The sequence below is a fragment of the Sander vitreus genome, chromosome 15 (genome assembly GCF_031162955.1).
Source record: "Sander vitreus isolate 19-12246 chromosome 15, sanVit1, whole genome shotgun sequence".
Taxonomy (NCBI): Eukaryota; Metazoa; Chordata; class Actinopteri; order Perciformes; family Percidae; genus Sander; species Sander vitreus.
The window spans coordinates 27,263,762-27,282,273 of NC_135869.1; the positions used below are offsets into that span (position 1 = coordinate 27,263,762).

Genomic DNA, 18,512 nt, shown 5'->3' on the forward strand with positions numbered 1-18,512 from the left:
AAACACTTCACAAACTGCTCCAAACAGCTCTATTGTAGTCCAGCCTTTACTTCAGAGACAAACGTGGTCACTTTGGAACACGTTATAATGCTCGCCTAGCTGCTAGCATGGCACGCCCTCATACTCTGCTTCTGACTGGCTAGTAGTCCTTACCTAGGTCCTGTCAGGACACGCCCTCATACTCTGCTTCTGACTGGCTAGTAGTCCTTACCTAGGAACTGTCAGGACACGCCCTCATACTCTGCTCCTGACTGGCTAGTAGTCCTTACCTAGGTACTGTCAGAGCACGCCCTCATACTCTGCTTCTGACTGGCTAGTAGTCCTTACCTAGGTCCTGTCAGGACACGCCCTCATACTCTGCTTCTGACTGGCTAGTAGTCCTTACCTAGGTACTGAGCATGTGCGACTCCCAACAAAGATGGAACAGAAGTGAGAGGTCTCACTCTGTAGCTAAAACAGAGAGCTGAACACAGGGTGAAAAGAGAGGAGCTGCGTAAATTAAACCATGTAAACCTATTCTGATACAACCTCTAAATACAATTATGAACCTAAAAATGAGCATAATGAGTACTTTAAGCATCTTTTTACTCTACATAGAGACTGTCAGACAGTGTCATATACAACTGCATGTTTATTACATCATTTTGTGAAATCTAGACAATGAATGTTAGCAATAGAAATCAATAATAAACCCATAATCCAACCATATGCTCAACCGTAAGTATGAACTATTAGGTACAAATTCTAAATTTATAGCCACTATTTAAACAACTCTTTGCAGTTTTCAAATAAAAAAAAAAAAAAAAAGGGAACTTTGAGGCCATAAGTAAATAACTTTCATAAAGCATTTAATTCTTAGACCATTAAATATCAATGATTGTACGATACGGTCGGTTATCTCAGAGGTGGCGGCTCACTCCTTGTTTTTCTGCTTCTCTTTCTTCTCCTGCGCTTTTCGTTTCTGTCTGCCGAGCTGTCTGAAGAACAGTCTCTTGGGGTTCAGACCGTAGGCCTTCAGTCTCTGTCTGCTGAACTCCCGGCCGCCTATTCTCACCCCGCCGGTTCCCGATATGAGGCGTCCGCCCGAGGACTTGTGCTTCTTCTTGGACCACTTTGGCCTCTCAGTCCTGTTTTCCACCTCGTCAGCTTTACCTGCCGCTGCCACGGCAGAAACCCCCGTCTGGGGCTCCTCTTCCCGTTTCATCTTTTTCTTGGGTATCAGAACCTCCTCCTCCTCTGCCTCGTCTCCTGCTTGTCGGAGAGCTTGGACTACCGTCTCTTCCGCAGAGTCTAGGATTGAGGCTGCGTCGCCGTCCTCAGCCGTCGCTCCGTCTCGCTTCTCAGCATCCTTCAGATGATCTCGTCGCTTCTTCCCCACCTTGGTCTTAGCCTCTGCCAGCTCTTTATCTTCCCTATAGATTAAATTCACATACATATCGTTACAAAATTACTCCCGTAATGGATTTATAGTGATGCAAAGTCCCTCCCCTCCCAGTGGACCCCCATGGGACCTTATTTCGTAAATAAAAATATGTACGGTAGTTAGGGTTGGGTACCGAAACCTGGTGCCAATACAGCACCTGTGCCTAAATGACCGATATCTACCGGACTGAATTGCAACACCTCATTACGGTGCCAATTAAATGCCTTCTGCGCTGCTCACTGATGCTCTGAAACAGACGTTAAAGGTACAGGAGCATCGCTGCACGTGACGCTAGTTAACACTTCACTTGACAGCAGCTAACGTTAGCCTAGCGTTAGCTAGCAGCTGTATTAAACGTGGTTAAAATGCTGACTGCTAAACGGTATAAAGGGATGGATTCCAACAGCGGGACGTTAAGCAGTCTGCAGCCGCTGTTGTCGGAAAAACACAGATGGTGCGTTCACTTGAAACTAGTAAGCCTTGTGGTGCATTCAAAGTTATTGTAAAATACCCTATTTTTTTTTACCGGTTCAGGCACCAGCACCGTTTTAAAAGTATCGTTTTAGCACCGGTATCGGAAAAAAACTCAATGCCCAACCCTAATGGTAGTGCATCATTTTTTGATCCCGTTTGAACTGAGCTATGAATTACACACGTTCGTTAAGTTGTTTAAAAGTTGTTAAAAGATAATTTTGCAAGGTCTCGGTTTGTCATAGTACTACTTTAGTTTTGTATGAAACAGCTCAGTGAACTATATCTGGTTTCGCACATTATACGTCACATTGTTTGCTGCTCAGGTTGCTCGGTAGCTTAACTATCTCCCACGACACATGTAACGTTATCTTACCTGATGCGTTTTACCCAGCGTCATTTTATCAGCTGGGGAGGTGAAAAAACAAACAAGATCCGTTGCTCGTTTGAGTAACGAACAGAACATACCGGTACCAGACAGACGTCGTAGCTTCAGCAAAACGTCACTTGTGCAACTTTGGGTGAGTAGTCTAATTATGTATTTTCACAGTCATATTTCCGTTTTTACAAAAAAAACGGAGACTTTCTTGACTTGCAAAATGAACTTTTAAATTACCAAATGTGTAATTCATGGCTCATTTCAAAACGGGATCAAAAAATCATTTCTCTCCGTTCACTACTGTACATATTCTTTCCGGAATATAGTCCCGTGGTGGTCCACTGTAAGAGGAGGGACTTGGCCTCTTTATTATCCCTGGTGCAGCTCATTAGTATGTTGGGTTTTGTTTTCTACTCACTCAGAATACACAGAGCTCAAGATTTCCTTTTTCCTCTTTTCATTCTGAGCCTTGATGATATAGTTCTTCAAATCACTCGTCTCTTCCTTGTCAGACCTGAGAGAACAAAAGAAAATGATCCGAGTATAAGAGATGACCCGAGACAACAGAACAGGCAGGACACTTAAACATGAAGGACGGAGCCGGTACCTGAACATGCACGTCTTCTTCAGAGAGCACCAGCGGTTCAGCTCCGTATCGTTGGCATTTAAAATCTGTGGGAAGAACCAGAGTCTTTAATTAGTTCAAAATCTACAGCTCATGTCTTTCTGCAACACATTGGTTTTGTATCACCGGGGCAGATTAAGAGTTTGTCTCAAATCGTAGACATCTCTCCCTGATCCGCTAGCTGCCTGCCCCCTGAACACACCGTGAAAAAGCCTGGTCGGGGGTCGTAAACGTCAAACACACACTAGAGGCACAGGCTGTGCACCAAAACACAACAAACCACGTTCCAGCCAATCATCGACAAGATGGTTGGGGGAGGGGGTTAATGACAGTCAGTCATGACAGTTACGGAAACATGGGGGGCGAGCTTGCTCCGTTTTGTTTTAAATGTACTTGGAACGTCAGAAGTGACCATGCAGGATTCATGGTGCACCTTTACATACTTGACGTCTGCTGCCGTGTGGTCTGCTCAGAGAGAAGATTAAACAGATCATTCCCTGGTCAGAGCTCTCCCCGGAGGAAAGCAATACCAGATCAGTCACCTCAAGGCTCATCACTGCAGCATTACCAACCAACGTCCAATCAGCAAACGTATCCTTTGTTCTCACCCATATTACAACTACGGCTGGGTACCAAATTCAGTACCTTTTTAGGCACCGACCGAATTGCCTCTAAAGTATCGAAGAATGCCTCGTCATTCAAAACCCAATTTCAATACCTAAGGAGTGAATCTCATCAGCATCAGTGAGCCAATCAGCATGCAGTGTGCTTCTACCGAGATCTAATGTTTGGGATTGGCTGTCTAACGTTACCCTGTCGCAGAGACACAGGAAAAAACTCAACGTTACACAAAGACGGGGCTCACGTAGTACGAGCTGACATTTGTGCCATAATGTGTAAGGTTGTAATTTTTTTGTTTTATAAAATTGGTATCGAAAAAAGTATCGTTAGGAACCGTATCGAAGTCACGGTATTGATATTGAATATTTAACAATACCCAGCCCTAATTACAACTGACCATTCTCTAGACCCCGCCCCCGAAAAGATATTGTCCAATCATAGCTTAGCAGCTGAAACTAGCCACAGAAAGTCTGTCAAAAAGTGGTCCACATGTAGAGAATCCTCCACCACCACTACTAAAAGAGTTTGGTCCTGGATGCTATCAGAGTTTAACCCTCAGAGAAGGGAGGTCCTTGCTTACATCATCCTGTTTAAAAATCGCTCTAAATAAAAACCATGGCTCGAGGATTCATTGCTCTGAATGCTCCAGTATCTGAAGCTGGAAGTAGTGCTGTTCTCACCTCCTCGGTGCTCAGGCCGAAGTCGTTGGCCAGGACCTGCCTGTAGCGGAACCGGCACGGCAGGTCGTCGATGATGTCCTCGTAGTCCAGCTTATAGTACTCGTCCAGGTACTGCTCAAAGCTCTTCTCCTCTGAAATACAAACAGTTACTGTATGTTGGAAGACCCCAGGGTAGTTCTGTTTCAACGACTCCTTCACTTACAATGTTTATATCTTTTAAATGAGACTTACACGCAAGACAAGTTACATACAATAGTCTCAACTCTATAACTTGTCGTAAGCTACCTTTTGTTAAAGTGAAGCAGTAAACATTGTTCTCCTTTGTCTCTGAGCTACCTAGACGTTAACTCTAAACCTACGTGTCACACCGGGGTGGATTAAGAGTTTGTCAGTCACGTCTGCTGCCGTGTGGTCTGCTCAGAGAGAAGATTAAATTGAGATCATTCCCTGGTCAGAGCTCTCCCCGGAGGAAAGCAATACCAGATCAGTCACCTCAAGGCTCATCACTGCAGCATTACCAACCAACGTCCAGTCAGCAAACGTACATCAACACATTGTGAAAAGGTTGAGTAAGCTTACCGGTGAATCCCAGCCTCTCCCTTCTGGAAAGAGGTTTAGTTTCATGTTGTGTAGTCATGTGTAATAGCATTTTAGATTGTTTTAGTCATTTCCTTCCATTTTGTTTTAACGTGTTTGTTACGTTTTCCTTTATGTGCGGGGATCACTTGTCTGGTCGTGCAAGTGGGGGAAAAAAAAAACAAAAAAAAACGACTTGCCCAAAGTAGATTTTTACTGGCCCCTATACAGATGTCAAAAAAAAAGCAAAATGTGTCAAAAACGTAAAACAAAACCTTAAATTTTTTTCCAAAAAAGTCTAAAGGCATTGAAAAGCATCAAAAGTGCATAAAAAGACACACACACACACACCTTGATTGGCTAGTCTATATCCTCACCGTTCCACTTCTGGGAATGCTCCGGTACCTTCCTCTTTGTGTTTCTGTTGTTGTCTAACCTCTGGTGGATTTCTGAGGACTATGGTTAGCTGCTCCTCAGATCTCTGCAGGGTAAATCCAGACAGCTAGCTAGACTATCTGTCCAATCTGAGTTTTCTGTTGCACGACTAAATACAGACTTTAATATCGTCTGATTTAATGTCGTTTTGGACCCCAGGACGACTAGCTCGTCGTTTAGGCGTCAGCTAATGGGGATCCTTATAAACTAAACTTTACTGACACTTACGTGGATCAAACACAGGCTTGTTTTTGGTGATGACTTCTGCAAAGTGAGACTTTTTCTTCTTTTTGCCCGATTGTGGCAAATCCTCTTTCTTCATCTTCTTCCGTTCCTTTTTCTTCTTCTTCTTGGAGGCGGTGTGCTGGTTCGGGTCGTAGTCCGCATCCATCTATTTCAACAGGATGACTTTTGGTCAGTTTCTCTTTTCAACACAACAAAAAGATGTTGTCCAGCCGATCTCAGCTGACAACTTCCCAGAATGAATGGTTGCTTTCAGTAAAATTGCGTCTACTCACAATGAAGTTGTCATCTTCACAGTGGGGCCCAGAGGCGTCATACTCCTGCTCCTCTTCATCACCGTCCTCCTCTCGTTCCTCTCCGGTCCAAGTGTCCCAGTTCCAGTGCTCTGTTGCACACACAAGCCCCGTATGACACATTAATGCAATGACCAGAACATTTTTCACTAGGAAATAAAAGAAATGACAGATTGTGGTTCTTGTTGCTACACAAGTATTAAAGTCCTATGATTCTTCTCTGCATTAATCTCCCCTCATTCCTTTTAAAACTTTAAGAAACCTTGAATCTTACGTGAATTCAAGTGCTCATATTATGCTTTTTGGCTTTTTCCCCAAAGTCCACCCCAAAAGGGACTTACCATCTCCAACAGAAAACACTGTTCACAAACTGCTCCAAAACAGCTCTATTGTAGTCCAGCCTTTACTTCAGAGACAAACGTGGTCACTTTGGAACACACGTTATAATGCTCACCTAGCTGCTAGCATGGCACGCCCTCATACTCTGCTTCTGACTGGCTAGTAGTCCTTACCTAGGTACTGTCAGGACACGCCCTCATACTCTGCTTCTGACTGGCTAGTAGTCCTTACCTAGGTACTGTCAGGGACACGCCCTCATACTCTGCTTCTGACTGGCTAGTAGTCCTTACCTAGCTACTGCGCATGTGCGACTCCCAACAAAGATGGAACAGAAGTGAGATGTCTCACTCTGTAGCTAAAACAGAGAGCTCAACACACAGGGTGAGAAGAGGAGCTGCAGCAATGAGCAGTACAACATGTTTTTTGGAAATTAAACCATGTGAACCTATACGGAGCATAAAAACTACGCACGTAAAAAGTACTACTATATACGGAGCGTAAAAACTACCCACGTAAAAAGTACTACTCCATTCAGGGTTTACGTCCACCAGCCAAATGGCTAATAAAATGTAAAATCTTACCAGCTACCCAATAGATTACTATTGGTTTTTTGGTTGGCGAGTGAAGCCAATCTACCAGCCAATTGCACATTTTAGCAGCATTTGGCTGGTGCTAATATTGAACCCTGACTGCATTCAAATAAAACATGCAGGTCTGAACACCGCTGCGTCGGCTAACCGGGAGAAAACACAGGCTTACCTTCAAGCTCATCATCATCAAACTGAGGCTTCCCCTCCTCTTCTTCTCCGTAGTATTCTTTACCAAAGAACTTCTGCAAACAGGAAGGAAAACAAATAAAGCAAATGGCACTTAGAAGTTTAAATGCAAGGCCTGAATGCATGGCCTTGAAAAAAAATGGTAGTAGGAGTGTGCTCCCATGGTCAGCGGTAGTATCTCCACATTGGCTGGTTTAAAACCTCTAAGTGGAGATGCAGCTTGCTGAGTTCCCTGAGCACAAGTCTAATCAGCCAAACTCAGAACACCTGTTTGTGAAAGCAGCAGGAGGAGCCCAGGTGTTACTGATCCCACTAACGATGGCTCTGTTGTACCCAGCTGGCCACAGTGAGAGCATGCACTGATGCTACGTTTACATGTGGCCGGCTATTTTCATAAACGGACCTTTCAACCTCTCCGTTTTCAAAAATAACATCGTGCACAGCTGTCAGTTTGTATGTACCCGTGTATATATGCCATCAGTGCCGTCAAGAGCACGCCAAACCTGTAGGTGACAGTGTAACGAGAAGCTCAAGCCCACATTAGCCAATCAGAATCCTGAAAATAGCAACAACAACAACGTCTCTTTCTCTCCATGTACAACACCAGGGCCTCTCCTAAGTGGAAGGCAGCCATCATTAATGGGTTTGAACACACCTGTGCCTTTCCTACTATGACATGTCAACATGTCTGCCGTGAAAAAGGTATACGCCGTATACCCACTAGGAAAGCTCCAGGATTTCTGTATATCCGCTTACAAAAGTGACAGGATAACATTACGTCACAACGATTGTTTCGTGACAGAACGTTCACACTTTCGTTTATATATTCACCGTCTGTGCTGCGAGGCACTTAGGAACAACAACACAGTTGCTTGGCGGTCATTCTCGGCGCAAAAATGAAATTATGTGAACCACCAAAGGAGAACGAAAAGCGAATTTAAACTACAGTCTTTATATCTTTATCTTTTCTTTAATAGAACATGTTTTGAACAGATAATGGATCACTATAAAATAGAACTATATAAATTACTCCTGGTGTGGGACATTCACACACATCTAAAGTGCAACGTTGGAACCATTTCCTTCTTTTCACATCCAATATCCAACTAAACAAATGTGATTTCCCTCCACGCCCTACTTTTTCCTTGCAGGTGTTGTGTATTGCAAACTTGTTATCTTCTGCACACACGCTGAAGAATGTCCAAACAGCTGACATGTTGCAGGTTAATTAACGAGGTTCCCTACATGTTCAAGAATAGCGCGGCCACGCACTTCACACCGCGAGCGGGTACGCCCAACACACGGCGGGAAAGTTCAGAGAAAGGGAAAAAGAGACCGTGCTGTCGCGTCTGTGTGCGCGTCCTTGAGAACTGTAACTCGTATAACTTATGTTGTCAGTTAATTGTAGCGTTGACTGGCATGAAATCGGCATATGTCAGACTTGTCAACGTTACGGTAGTCTACATCCTTCCTCGAATTCCTCTTCCGGGATTGCTCCAGTGCTGCAGGAAATTCCGCTTTCCATTTCCTTCCGCTTTCTTTGTGTTCGGTGGATTTGTGAGGACTATGGTTAACTGCTCCTCAGATCTCTGCAGGGTAAATCCAGACAGCTAGCTAGACTATCTGTCCAATCACAGACACGGACAGATAGTCTAGCTAGCTGTCTCCTCCTGCTGAGGAGAAGTTAACCATAGTCCTCAGCAATCCACCAGTTTAAAATACCAACACAAAGGAAGCCCAAGGCAACGGATAACCGGCCTAAATGAGTGGAACGTCAAGGATATAGACTATGGAGGATCAAACCAGAGAACTTCTTGTTGTGAGGCAACACACACTCATCCCTGATAACTTTACAAGTTTAATTAGTTGCACCTGTATGAGCAGGAAAAAGGCGACCGTCATTCAGACATCAACTGCCCAAAAACTAACCTGTAGCTCTTATTGTTTTTACACTGAATAGCAGCAGCATGACAGTATTTAAGGAAGAGTCTGCAAGTTTAAAAACAAAACAAAGACTGAGCTTTCAGTTTCATTGGATGGCAGCATTTTAGAGTTTGACGGTGCTCATTATCATTTAAGCGTCCGCTTTCTTCCATGTTTTCGTAGCTGTGAGTGAAAGTGTGTGTGTTTGCGGCCACCTGCATGAGCTGATCGTGTTGCTGTGGATCGAAGTCTCCCTCCAGGTCAGTCTGACTGAAGGCGAGCTGCTCGTTGCCGGTCAGCTCCTGGAGCTTCTTTAGCTTCTCCATGATCTCGTTGCGCTTCAGGTTCTTCAGCTGCTTCAGCTGCTCGCGCTTCTGCTCTTTCTCCTGAAACCAGTTGTTGGGGAAAGGGAGCAAAAGGGAAACGCAGAGAGAAAGGTGGGTTTATATTAGCTAATGAACGACGCAGGGCTGTGCAATATATCATTATATTACATCGACATTGATATACAGTGGCTTGCATAAGTTTATGAACCCATGCTAAAGTGGACTAAAAAGAGGAATAAAAAAAATGATCTTAATGCCTTAATTAAAAAAAAAAAAAAAAGGAAAAAATCCAGCCTTTAAGGACACCAATTATCTTTGTGAATGAATAATGTATCGTAAATAAGTAAATGTTCTTCCTTAAAATACAGGGAGCATAAGTCAGTACACCCCTATGTTAAATTCCCATAGAGGCAGGCAGACTTTTATTTTGAAAGGCCAGTTATTTCATGGATCCAGGATACTATGATCCTGATAAAGTTCCCTTCGCCCCCACATCATCACATCCCCTTCACCATACCCCCCCCATCATCACATCCCCTTCACCATACCCCCACATCATCACATCCCCTTCACCATACCCCCACATCATCACATCCCCCCCCATCATCACATCACCTTCACCATACCCCCCCATCATCACATACCCTTCACCATACCTACAGATTAGCCTGGTTGTATTTCAGTTAGTCTAATAGCTGGTTTGATTTGCATTGAGAGATGATTTTATGGAAAGTACCCCATGCCAATCTCATGCTAAAAGATGTTTTTTTATTCCTCTTTTTAGCCAACTTTAGCATAGGTGTGTAAACGTATGCAAGCCACTGTATGAGGCTAAATATCGTCTTAAATTTTGGATATCCTAATATCGTGATATGACACAAGTGTTGTCTTTTTTCAGTTTTTTAAGGCTGCATTACAGTAAAGTGATGAATCCTTATGAACTTACCAGACTGTTACATTATTTGGCTTTACCCACTTAGTCACTGCAGCCACATTATTGGGGATTATTTATCATTGTGTTAATATTTTGTGACATTGATGTATTTGGTCAAAAATATTGTGATATTTGATTTTTTCCATATCACCCAGCTCTATATAGTAATAAGTGATAAAAACGTCATAGTACAATATTTAGAAAAAAGTCATAGCATAGTATGATAATGGATTATGAGTTTGATAGTGAGAAGCAGAGGGAGCAAAGGTTCATACTGGAGGGGACAAAAGCTTGAACATAATACAACATAATATAATAACATAATACACACCTTATCCTTCCTTTCTTTCACTTCCTCCCTTTTGCGTTTCCTGCGGTCGTCTTTGGAGCGCACGGAGGTGGCGATGCTGCGGGGGTACGTCTTGACTCGCTGGGCGTCGGGCTCTTCAAATCGGAAGTTGTAGCTTCTCTCAAAGTCCGCCTGCCGCTCCAAGAAAGTCTCCCCTTCCTCTTCCGAATCGTCCACATCATCCTGGATCACCTCTTCGTAGGTCGGGATCCTTAATGCGTCGGGAGAGTTTGCATTATGAATGCCTCGTTTCCTTCACTTCGTAGCTTGCTCGGAAAAACAAAAAACAACATCCACACAGGCAGCAACCTACCGTTCATCACCGTCGCCCTCATCTAGGTAGCCCTTGTTGAGGACGTAGTCTCTCAGGAAACGCTCCCTCTCGTCCAGCTCTGGGTCATTCCAGTAGTCCCTTAAGTACTTCTGTCTCAACAGAAAACAGTCTCATTACTGAGCAAGCCAAAACCTATTTCCCACCAAGCTTTCTTAAGCCCAGTTCAGACCAATGATCAGGGTTTCCCTTCATAAGAGGAATTTCTGGCACCCCCCAAAGAGGTTTTAGCCAGCACCAAAGGAAAAATCAGAGGCAAAATGATAACAATTGACAAAAATAGCTGAAAAGCAGAGCATAAACTTGAATAGTAGCATTTAGGTAAATAGCTAAGTTTTCCTGTCCAGAGTCTGGCTGTGTTCAACTCTCCCGGGATTTCAACAGTGGTATTTAAAGAGGCGCTATGCAGTTCTGGCCATTTCTTCGCTGGTTTCTCTCTTTTTGCTGGCAGGTTTCTCTATAGAGCCCCCCCCTACAGGTTTATAGAGCTTCCCCTACAGGTTTCTCTATAGAGCCCCCCTACAGGTTTATAGAGCTCCCCCTACAGGTTTCTCTATAGAGCCGCCCCCTACAGGTTTCTCTATAGAGCCGCCCCCTACAGGGATTCTCTATAGAGCCGCCCCCTACAGGTTTCTCTATAGAGCCGCCCCCCCTACAGGTTTCTCTATAGAGCCCCCCTACAGGTTTCTCTATAGAGCGCCCCCTACAGGTTTCTCTATAGAGCCGCCCCCCTACAGGTTTCTCTATAGAGCGCCCCCTACAGGTTTCTCTATAGAGCTCCCCCTACAGGTTTCTCTATAGAGCTCCCCCTACAGGTTTCTCTATAGAGCCCCCCCTACAGGTTTCTCTATAGAGCTCCCCCTACAGGTTTCTCTATAGAGCTCCCCCTACAGGTTTCTCTATAGAGCTCCCCCTACAGGTTTCTCTATAGAGCTCCCCCTACAGGTTTCTCTATAGAGCCCCCTACAGGTTTCTCTATAGAGCCGCCCCCCTACAGGTTTCTCTATAGAGCTCCCCCTACAGGTTTCTCTATAGACCCCCCCCCCCCTACAGGTTTCTCTATAGCGCCCCCCCTACAGGTTTCTCTATAGCGCCCCCCCCTACAGGTTTCTCTATAGCCTCCCCCTACAGGTTTCTCTATAGAGCCCCCCCCTACAGGTTTCTCTATAGCCTCCCCCTACAGGTTTCTCTGTAGCGCCCCTGTAGCGCAGAAAAAACTGCAACGTGCACGGGCTTGGGTAGGGTCGGGCTTGATTTTTTTGGGCCCGATCGAAGCTTTACAAATCTTTGGTCTGAACTGGTCTTTACACCCAATATCTCTCACACACACACACACACACACTCACCATGTCCTTCACCTCCTCCGGACCCTCGAGGTCAGCTTGGCCTTTCAGCCAGTCCACATAGTCTGCCTCTTCTTTATCCTACAAACAGCAACAGGAGCAGAGAAATCCATCCTGATCTGTAATGCTTTTGTACGTCTCTATTTGAAGATGGGATGGAACTGCTAACGGCTTCTGACCTTCTCTTCCTGTGTTTTGATCCTCCTGATGAGCAGCTTGGATGGTCCCTCTCGCCCACTGCCCTTGTCGTCATCGTCATCATCATCATCGTCGTCGTCGTCGCTGTCCTGGATGAACTTACGGAAGCTGAGGAGAGGTTTTAGTTTCTGTAAATAGTGTGCGAGTGAAGCTTGATTTATGCTTCTGCGGAGGCTCCACGCCGAGCTTTCTCCGCAGCCTCCTTAAGTGGCCTGACCTTTATACTTGTGCGTTGGTGTGTGCGTCGATCTCTTTAAGAGAATAACAGGGCCGGCGTGTGTGGAGTGTGTGGTAGAGAGAGTGACTGTGCTGATCCATTTTTGCAACACGACTGAAGCGTGGTGTCGCGACGTCATACATCCATGGTTGATGCTCCACGCCCCTGACCGGCAGCTGATTGGACGAACGTGTGACGTGGGTCTGGCTGCTCGAGAATTTCAACCGAGCGTCATGGCGGCTCGTTGAGAATATGATCTCGTATTTTACGAAAATAGTTCACCGAAACGTGTTTCTGAAAACATTTTAAGCGAGAAATAGGTCGTGCAGTTGCTGAATCTGTCTTCATTTCAGATCGACAAAGGTCAGTTTAGAAGATTTTCGTCTACTTCTACTGGATAGTCGTGTCGTGTTCAACGGATTCATTCGCATAAAGATGGGCATCGGTCAGCTTTTGGACGCGCAGCATTTTTTCAAATGCAGCGCCGCCTTCCCGGGATGCTTTGCGGGCGCGTTAAAGTCGCTTGACGTCACCTATAGGAATAGAGTGGAGCGTCGCACGGCCAAATGGATCACCAGCGCGAGAGAGTGACGGCGATTAGCTTCGGAGCGAGTAGTGACTCTAGAGTCATAGTGAGAAACAAAGTGTCTCCCTGTTCTTTCTGACCACGGTGGGACATCTGGAGCAGGAGAAGTTAACCCTCTCCTTGATTTCATGTTGTTGATGGAGAAGGAGAACCAGGAAATGAGTCGGGGGAAATGCAACGCTACCAAGCCACGGCCGAGCGATGTGACGTTAGGCTACAGCTTACGGTCCGTGTCTCCACCTACCTACGTACGTACGTACGTAGCCACGGCGTTGACTTAACGCAGAAGCATAAATCGGCCTTCATACTGCCAGACACTTTAAGATTGTTTGAGTCTTACCTCTGTTTCAGCTCCCGCTGCTCCTGAATGTAGCTCGGAGAGGCAGCTCTCTTTGAAAGAAAACAAAGAGGATTAAAAAAAAAAAAAACATCTCTTACCTGTTACTATCTCCATATTCCTGTTATTTACTAAGTTATTTGGTAACAGGGTCTACCTCTATTCTCTTGGCGGCCTCCTCGTCATCACTGTCGTCATCATCCTCATATTTGCTGTGAAGTAAAAACAAAAAGATCAGAGACAGGAGTAGAAGAACAATAGCAGGTTTATATGTAAATAATAAAAGGCGATACTGTCAGTGTTTCCCACACACTGACTAATGTGTGGCGGTGCGCCTCACTATCAACACTGGCCGCCGCACAGTGCGTTTCGTTATTAATTTTTTTAAACGCTATTTAAAACACGTTCTTCTGCATTTCCTTTCCCTGCTCTCCTCCGTCTCACACACGCACACACACACGCACGCACCTCCAATGTCGCCTTCCAGGCAGGGCAGCAATGGTTATGTCAAAGAAGTAATGCTAGTGTTAAGGTGAGGGTTAGCTGCCTGTAAGGCGACGTTGGGGGCTTAAAACACCATCGAGCCCACCGTGCACACAGCGTCTGTCTCCGTAAAGGAGAGAAGACGGCTGGAAGTTCACTAAAGGTTGGCATCTATCTGGTGAACACCTTTACACAATCACACATTCACAATCCCCGACCCGACTCTCAGCAAACAAGCGATTGCGCCCGCTTTAGAAAGCTAACCAGTCGCAAGTTTGCGGTAAAATGCAGTTGGGTTGTCGAGGTCAAAACACTCTATGTAGCAGCTGGGAATCAAATGAACGTGCATGAACGAATGACGAAATGAACGAATGAAAACACTGACTGTTAACAAGGTTACATTTGCAAAAAGATGTTGCCAAAATAAGAGTAGCTTGTATCTTGTCACATTCTCAAATAAGCCATTCGCTCGCTCACCCTTCCTTTTCCAGTATGACTTTACGTTCATAGTCCTTGAGATACATGGGCTTCACTGCTGTCTTCGACGTTGAAGGCTTCTCATTACTGGTGGATGCATCTGAAAGATTTACAGGTATTGTTTACAGGTCTTATAAGGTAACTGCTAATACACTGCACATATTTATATTTCATTTATATTACTCTAAACCACCTTCTGTAAACCAACTGTATACTACTATACACTGCAGTATATTTCTCGTCCTGTCTATGCACCACATATACGTCTATACTTTGTATATCACGTTGCATTTTTCTGCTCTTTTTGCACTTCTGGTTGGACGCAAACTGCATTTCGTTGTCTTTGTACTCTGCACAACGACAATACAGGTGAATCTAATCTAATATAAAAAAAAAAAAAAGATATCCTAGAGACTGTGACAGTAATACCAATGATAGTAGAGCTGAGCTATGAAATTAAGCGCCAGTTGTTTTGATAATTGATTAATCGGTTTGAGTGAAAATTCTCTGATGTCAGCTTGTTAAATGTGAATATTGTTCTAGTTTCTTCTCTCCTCCTGACAGTAAACTGAAGATCTTTGAGTTGTGGACAAAACGAGACCTTTGAGGACGTCATCTTGGGCTTTTGATTCAACATTTTTCACAGGTTTTTGCATTATATAGACCAAACTAATCGATTAAATCGAGAAAATGATCAACAGATTAATCGATACTGAAAATAATCGTTACGTTGCAGCTTTAAATGACAGCATATCACACTGTAATGTACGCAATAATCACCTTCTGAGTAGAACTTTGCATCTGCCTCATAGATCTTGGGGTCCTTCTTCTTCAGCAGAGACAACGTTCGGTAAAAATCCCTCTCAACTTCAGGGTCTAGTTCCTGGGAGGGTAACAAGAAGACAACGGCCCGTTGTTGAGAGTAACACGCGGTTATCCATTTCACAGTTATAAATATAAACATTATAAATGGCCCCAAGTTGATTTCCTGTTCAGTGTATGTGAATGACGCATTATTATGGATCCCACGTAACTTCCATGCAAGTCCCGCCCTACCAAGCAGCTCGATTGGTCCAGACTTACTTATGGCGCTCTCATAATTGTCAGCACTGACAACATTGGTTGTGTCCACAGACTTTACTAAAAAGAAAAGGTTTTAACAACTCACGTTAGCTGTTGTTGTTTACGCTATCCTCAATTTTCCCAGTCCAAAATAGGCGATCTCTGAATGTGAATGAACGGACTCCATAGGAGGAAATGTCATCTTATACGAGGCTCCTTTTTCAACTACAAGGTCAATATTGTGTTTCACTAACGACAAAACAAGAAATAATCCGTGCATTTATATGGAACTAAGCTTTAGGAGCTTTCCATCTTTACTCTCCTCCCTCGACTATTTCTGACGGCGACCGGAACAACAGCTAACGTGAGTTGCTTAAAACCTTTTTTAGTAAACTCTGTGGATACAACCAATGTTGTCAGTGCTGTGGTTAAGGTGTAGAGTCCCTGGTGATACTTGGAGCAAAGTCTCATGTTGTGTCGAGCCTTCTTAGTGGTTTAAAAACAGATATTTTGAGGCTAGCATCGTAGCGCCCCTAGCACTCCCATTCAAAAGGCCATTTGACCCAAAAACCAGAATACGGTCCATCTTAAAAGTGACGCTTCCGTCCTAAATATGCTTTTAAACGAAAGTTTGACTCAGGTACATTCACAAAAAGACCCTAGGTTGCATTTTGGCGAGAGTTAGGCTTTAAGTAAATTTCCACAATGATATGGTATTAGCCCTATTTGTTAGGAATACCAGTTGTACCATAAAATAGGATGAGAAATAGTATTGTTTTATTACAACAATATTCAGACAGACCTGCCCCCACTGCCAAAAGAAATCCTACTCTGTGGTTAAGGTCGATATTGTCATATGAGACTAGACATCATCTTAGATTTTGGATATCGTAATATCGTGATATGACATAAGTGTCTTTTCCTGGTTTTAAAGGCTGCATTACAGTAAAGTGATGTACTTTTCTGAACTTACCAGACTGTTCCAGCTGTTCTATTATTTGCCTTTTCCCCACTTAGACATTATGTCCACATTACTGATGATTATTTATCTAAAATCTAAGTGTGAAAGCACCAGTTGTCAACCCTAGAATATCGTCACAATATCGATATCGAGGTATTTGGTCAAGAATATCGTGATATCTGATGTTCTCCCTATCGCCCAGCCCTAGTTAGGGTTAGGTGCCTTGAAGTCAACGGTCGCAGCGCGGCCTGGAAGGAGACCTTGGGGGCTTAAAACACCATCGAGCGAACTTTTTAAGACTTCACAACCTTAAAAATGAACTGGATTAGACAGTTTACAATAGGAAAAGGTTGAAGGGATGTGTGAGGAGTCACTAGACCGCATCATGACTTTACCACTTACCAATCTAAGTGTAGTCACGCCATAATACAAAATGATCCGTTTATTAATAACCCAGCATCCTTATGGAACTGTATCCCTAACTATGTTTTTTCTAAGGTTTATTAATAAGGTTTTTTCCTCTGCCTACCAGCCTGTCCACCTAGGCCTGCTGTGACTGTACCCCTGTATGTTGTGTATCTGATGTAATGCTGTATGTCATTTGTCCTGTGTAGTTTGTGTTGCATTTGACTGTAATGATTTGTATAAATAAATAAGTAAATAAAATGAAGCAGCTCGATTGGTTCTGACAGGAAGTCAACAAGGGGCCAGGCTGTTGCCTAGCAATGACATTACATAAAAAAAAGGTGTAATAAATAAGAGTGTGGAGAGAGAAAAGGCAGCCATGCTAACCACTTCACTGTCACCAGAGCTGGACTCAGACGACTCGGAGTCACTCTCATCTGCTCGGTCTCCGTATCGGTCCTTCACTGCACAACAACACACAACACGCAGATATATTATACCCACAGATATTACACAGCGTCGCGGAAAAACAACTTAAAAGCTAGCTAACGTTACTCTTTCCCACGTTGTGTTGTTAGCTTGACAGTGTAGCCATCAGCTAGCTAAGTTAGCAGTGACACACTTACGTCTCTGTAGCTCTTCTTTCTGTCGGTATTTCTCATATTTCTGCGCGAAGCCGGGGTTGATTTTCAACTCCGATTGGCCTGACATGGTTTAAAAGAAAGAGATTACAGATACAGTTAAAACTACCCGCTATTAAAGGGAAGTCATTCCAACTACAACATGCGCGTGTGGAAAGCTGGACCAGGTGGTTTCCGGAGTCCGGACGGACTACAAAGCAACGTTTAATGTGCATGCCGCCACCTACTGTAACGGAGGCGAATATGCGTTTCCCAGGATGGCGAAGGCATGTTCCGCCCTGCTCTGCCTTACTCTGCCTCTGATTGGCTTACCTTGGCACTCTTACTCTAACGCTAACCAATCTCACGCCTCATGACTAAATCTAACCAATCCAACCAAAGAAGGCAACGAGTATTAGCCAATCAGAGGCAGATTAGGGCGGGCCATGCCTTTTCTACTCTGAGAAACGCAAATCTGTATTAATTAATTATATTCTGGATATTAAACTTGTATTATAATTGTTTTTCACCTGTCTCTAACTGTCCTTTGGTGCTCCCGTAGACTGTAAAAAGGGTGGCTAGCCTCTTCTTTAAATACAGTCATGTTCACCAGTTTCCCCGCAGTTACAAGTCTCATGTTTACCTGACGCTGTCTGTTTCATCACGTATAAAGTAGCATTGAGTGTGGTACCGTTTCCTCCAGGGGGCGCACTAATACCGATTTTACCTGATCACATTTTCTCACCACTTTATCCTTTAAATATTGTTATTTTTACTGTGAAAGACAGAAGCAAATCTCTATTAATGTGTTGTTATTTTAATTATTTTACTGGGGGAATTATTTATTCACTAACATTCACAACATTTTTGGTTTGGTTTAATTTTTATAATTGAAACTCACACAGGTACAAATATATATATATATATATATGAATAAATAAATAAATATATATATATATATAAATATATATATATATATATATATATATATATATATAAATAAATATATATAAATAAATATATATATATATATATAAATATATATATATAAATATATATATATATAAATATATATATACATATATATACACATATATAA

At 43.5% G+C, this 18,512-nt stretch overlaps 1 protein-coding gene and 2 non-coding genes across 3 annotated transcripts; all 3 read right to left on the bottom strand.

Moving 5' to 3' along the window:
• Positions 1-494: 494 nt before the first annotated feature.
• Positions 495-17,629, bottom strand: kri1 (KRI1 homolog). Its single transcript, XM_078269782.1, has 18 exons — positions 17,420-17,629; positions 17,181-17,257; positions 15,146-15,248; positions 14,366-14,465; positions 13,563-13,617; positions 13,409-13,458; positions 12,247-12,373; positions 12,071-12,148; positions 10,707-10,816; positions 10,376-10,604; positions 9,000-9,170; positions 6,845-6,917; positions 5,729-5,838; positions 5,439-5,601; positions 4,200-4,330; positions 2,881-2,945; positions 2,692-2,787; positions 495-1,412 (listed from the first exon to the last, which is right to left on the bottom strand). The coding sequence occupies exons 1-18, from the start codon at positions 17,502-17,504 to the stop codon at positions 914-916; spliced, it is 2,322 nt and encodes a 773-aa protein (XP_078125908.1). The 5' UTR covers positions 17,505-17,629; the 3' UTR covers positions 495-913.
• On the bottom strand, positions 3,364-3,460 carry LOC144530853 (Z30 small nucleolar RNA). Its single transcript, XR_013503157.1, has one exon. It is a non-coding gene; the product is annotated as a Z30 small nucleolar RNA (small nucleolar RNA).
• Positions 4,613-4,711, bottom strand: LOC144530854 (Z30 small nucleolar RNA). Its single transcript, XR_013503158.1, has one exon. It is a non-coding gene; the product is annotated as a Z30 small nucleolar RNA (small nucleolar RNA).
• Positions 17,630-18,512: the final 883 nt, after the last annotated feature.

Coding starts and splice junctions, on each gene's coding strand:
- kri1 (XM_078269782.1), bottom strand. CDS start 17,504: ATGTCAGGCCAATCGGAGTTGAAAATCAACCCCGGCTTCGCGCAGAAA. Junction 17,258..17,419: donor GAAAGAAGAGCTACAGAGAC/GTAAGTGTGTCA, acceptor GTTGTTGTGCAG/TGAAGGACCGATACGGAGAC. Junction 6,918..8,999: donor AACACGATCAGCTCATGCAG/GTGGCCGCAAAC, acceptor TCCTGTTTGCAG/AAGTTCTTTGGTAAAGAATA.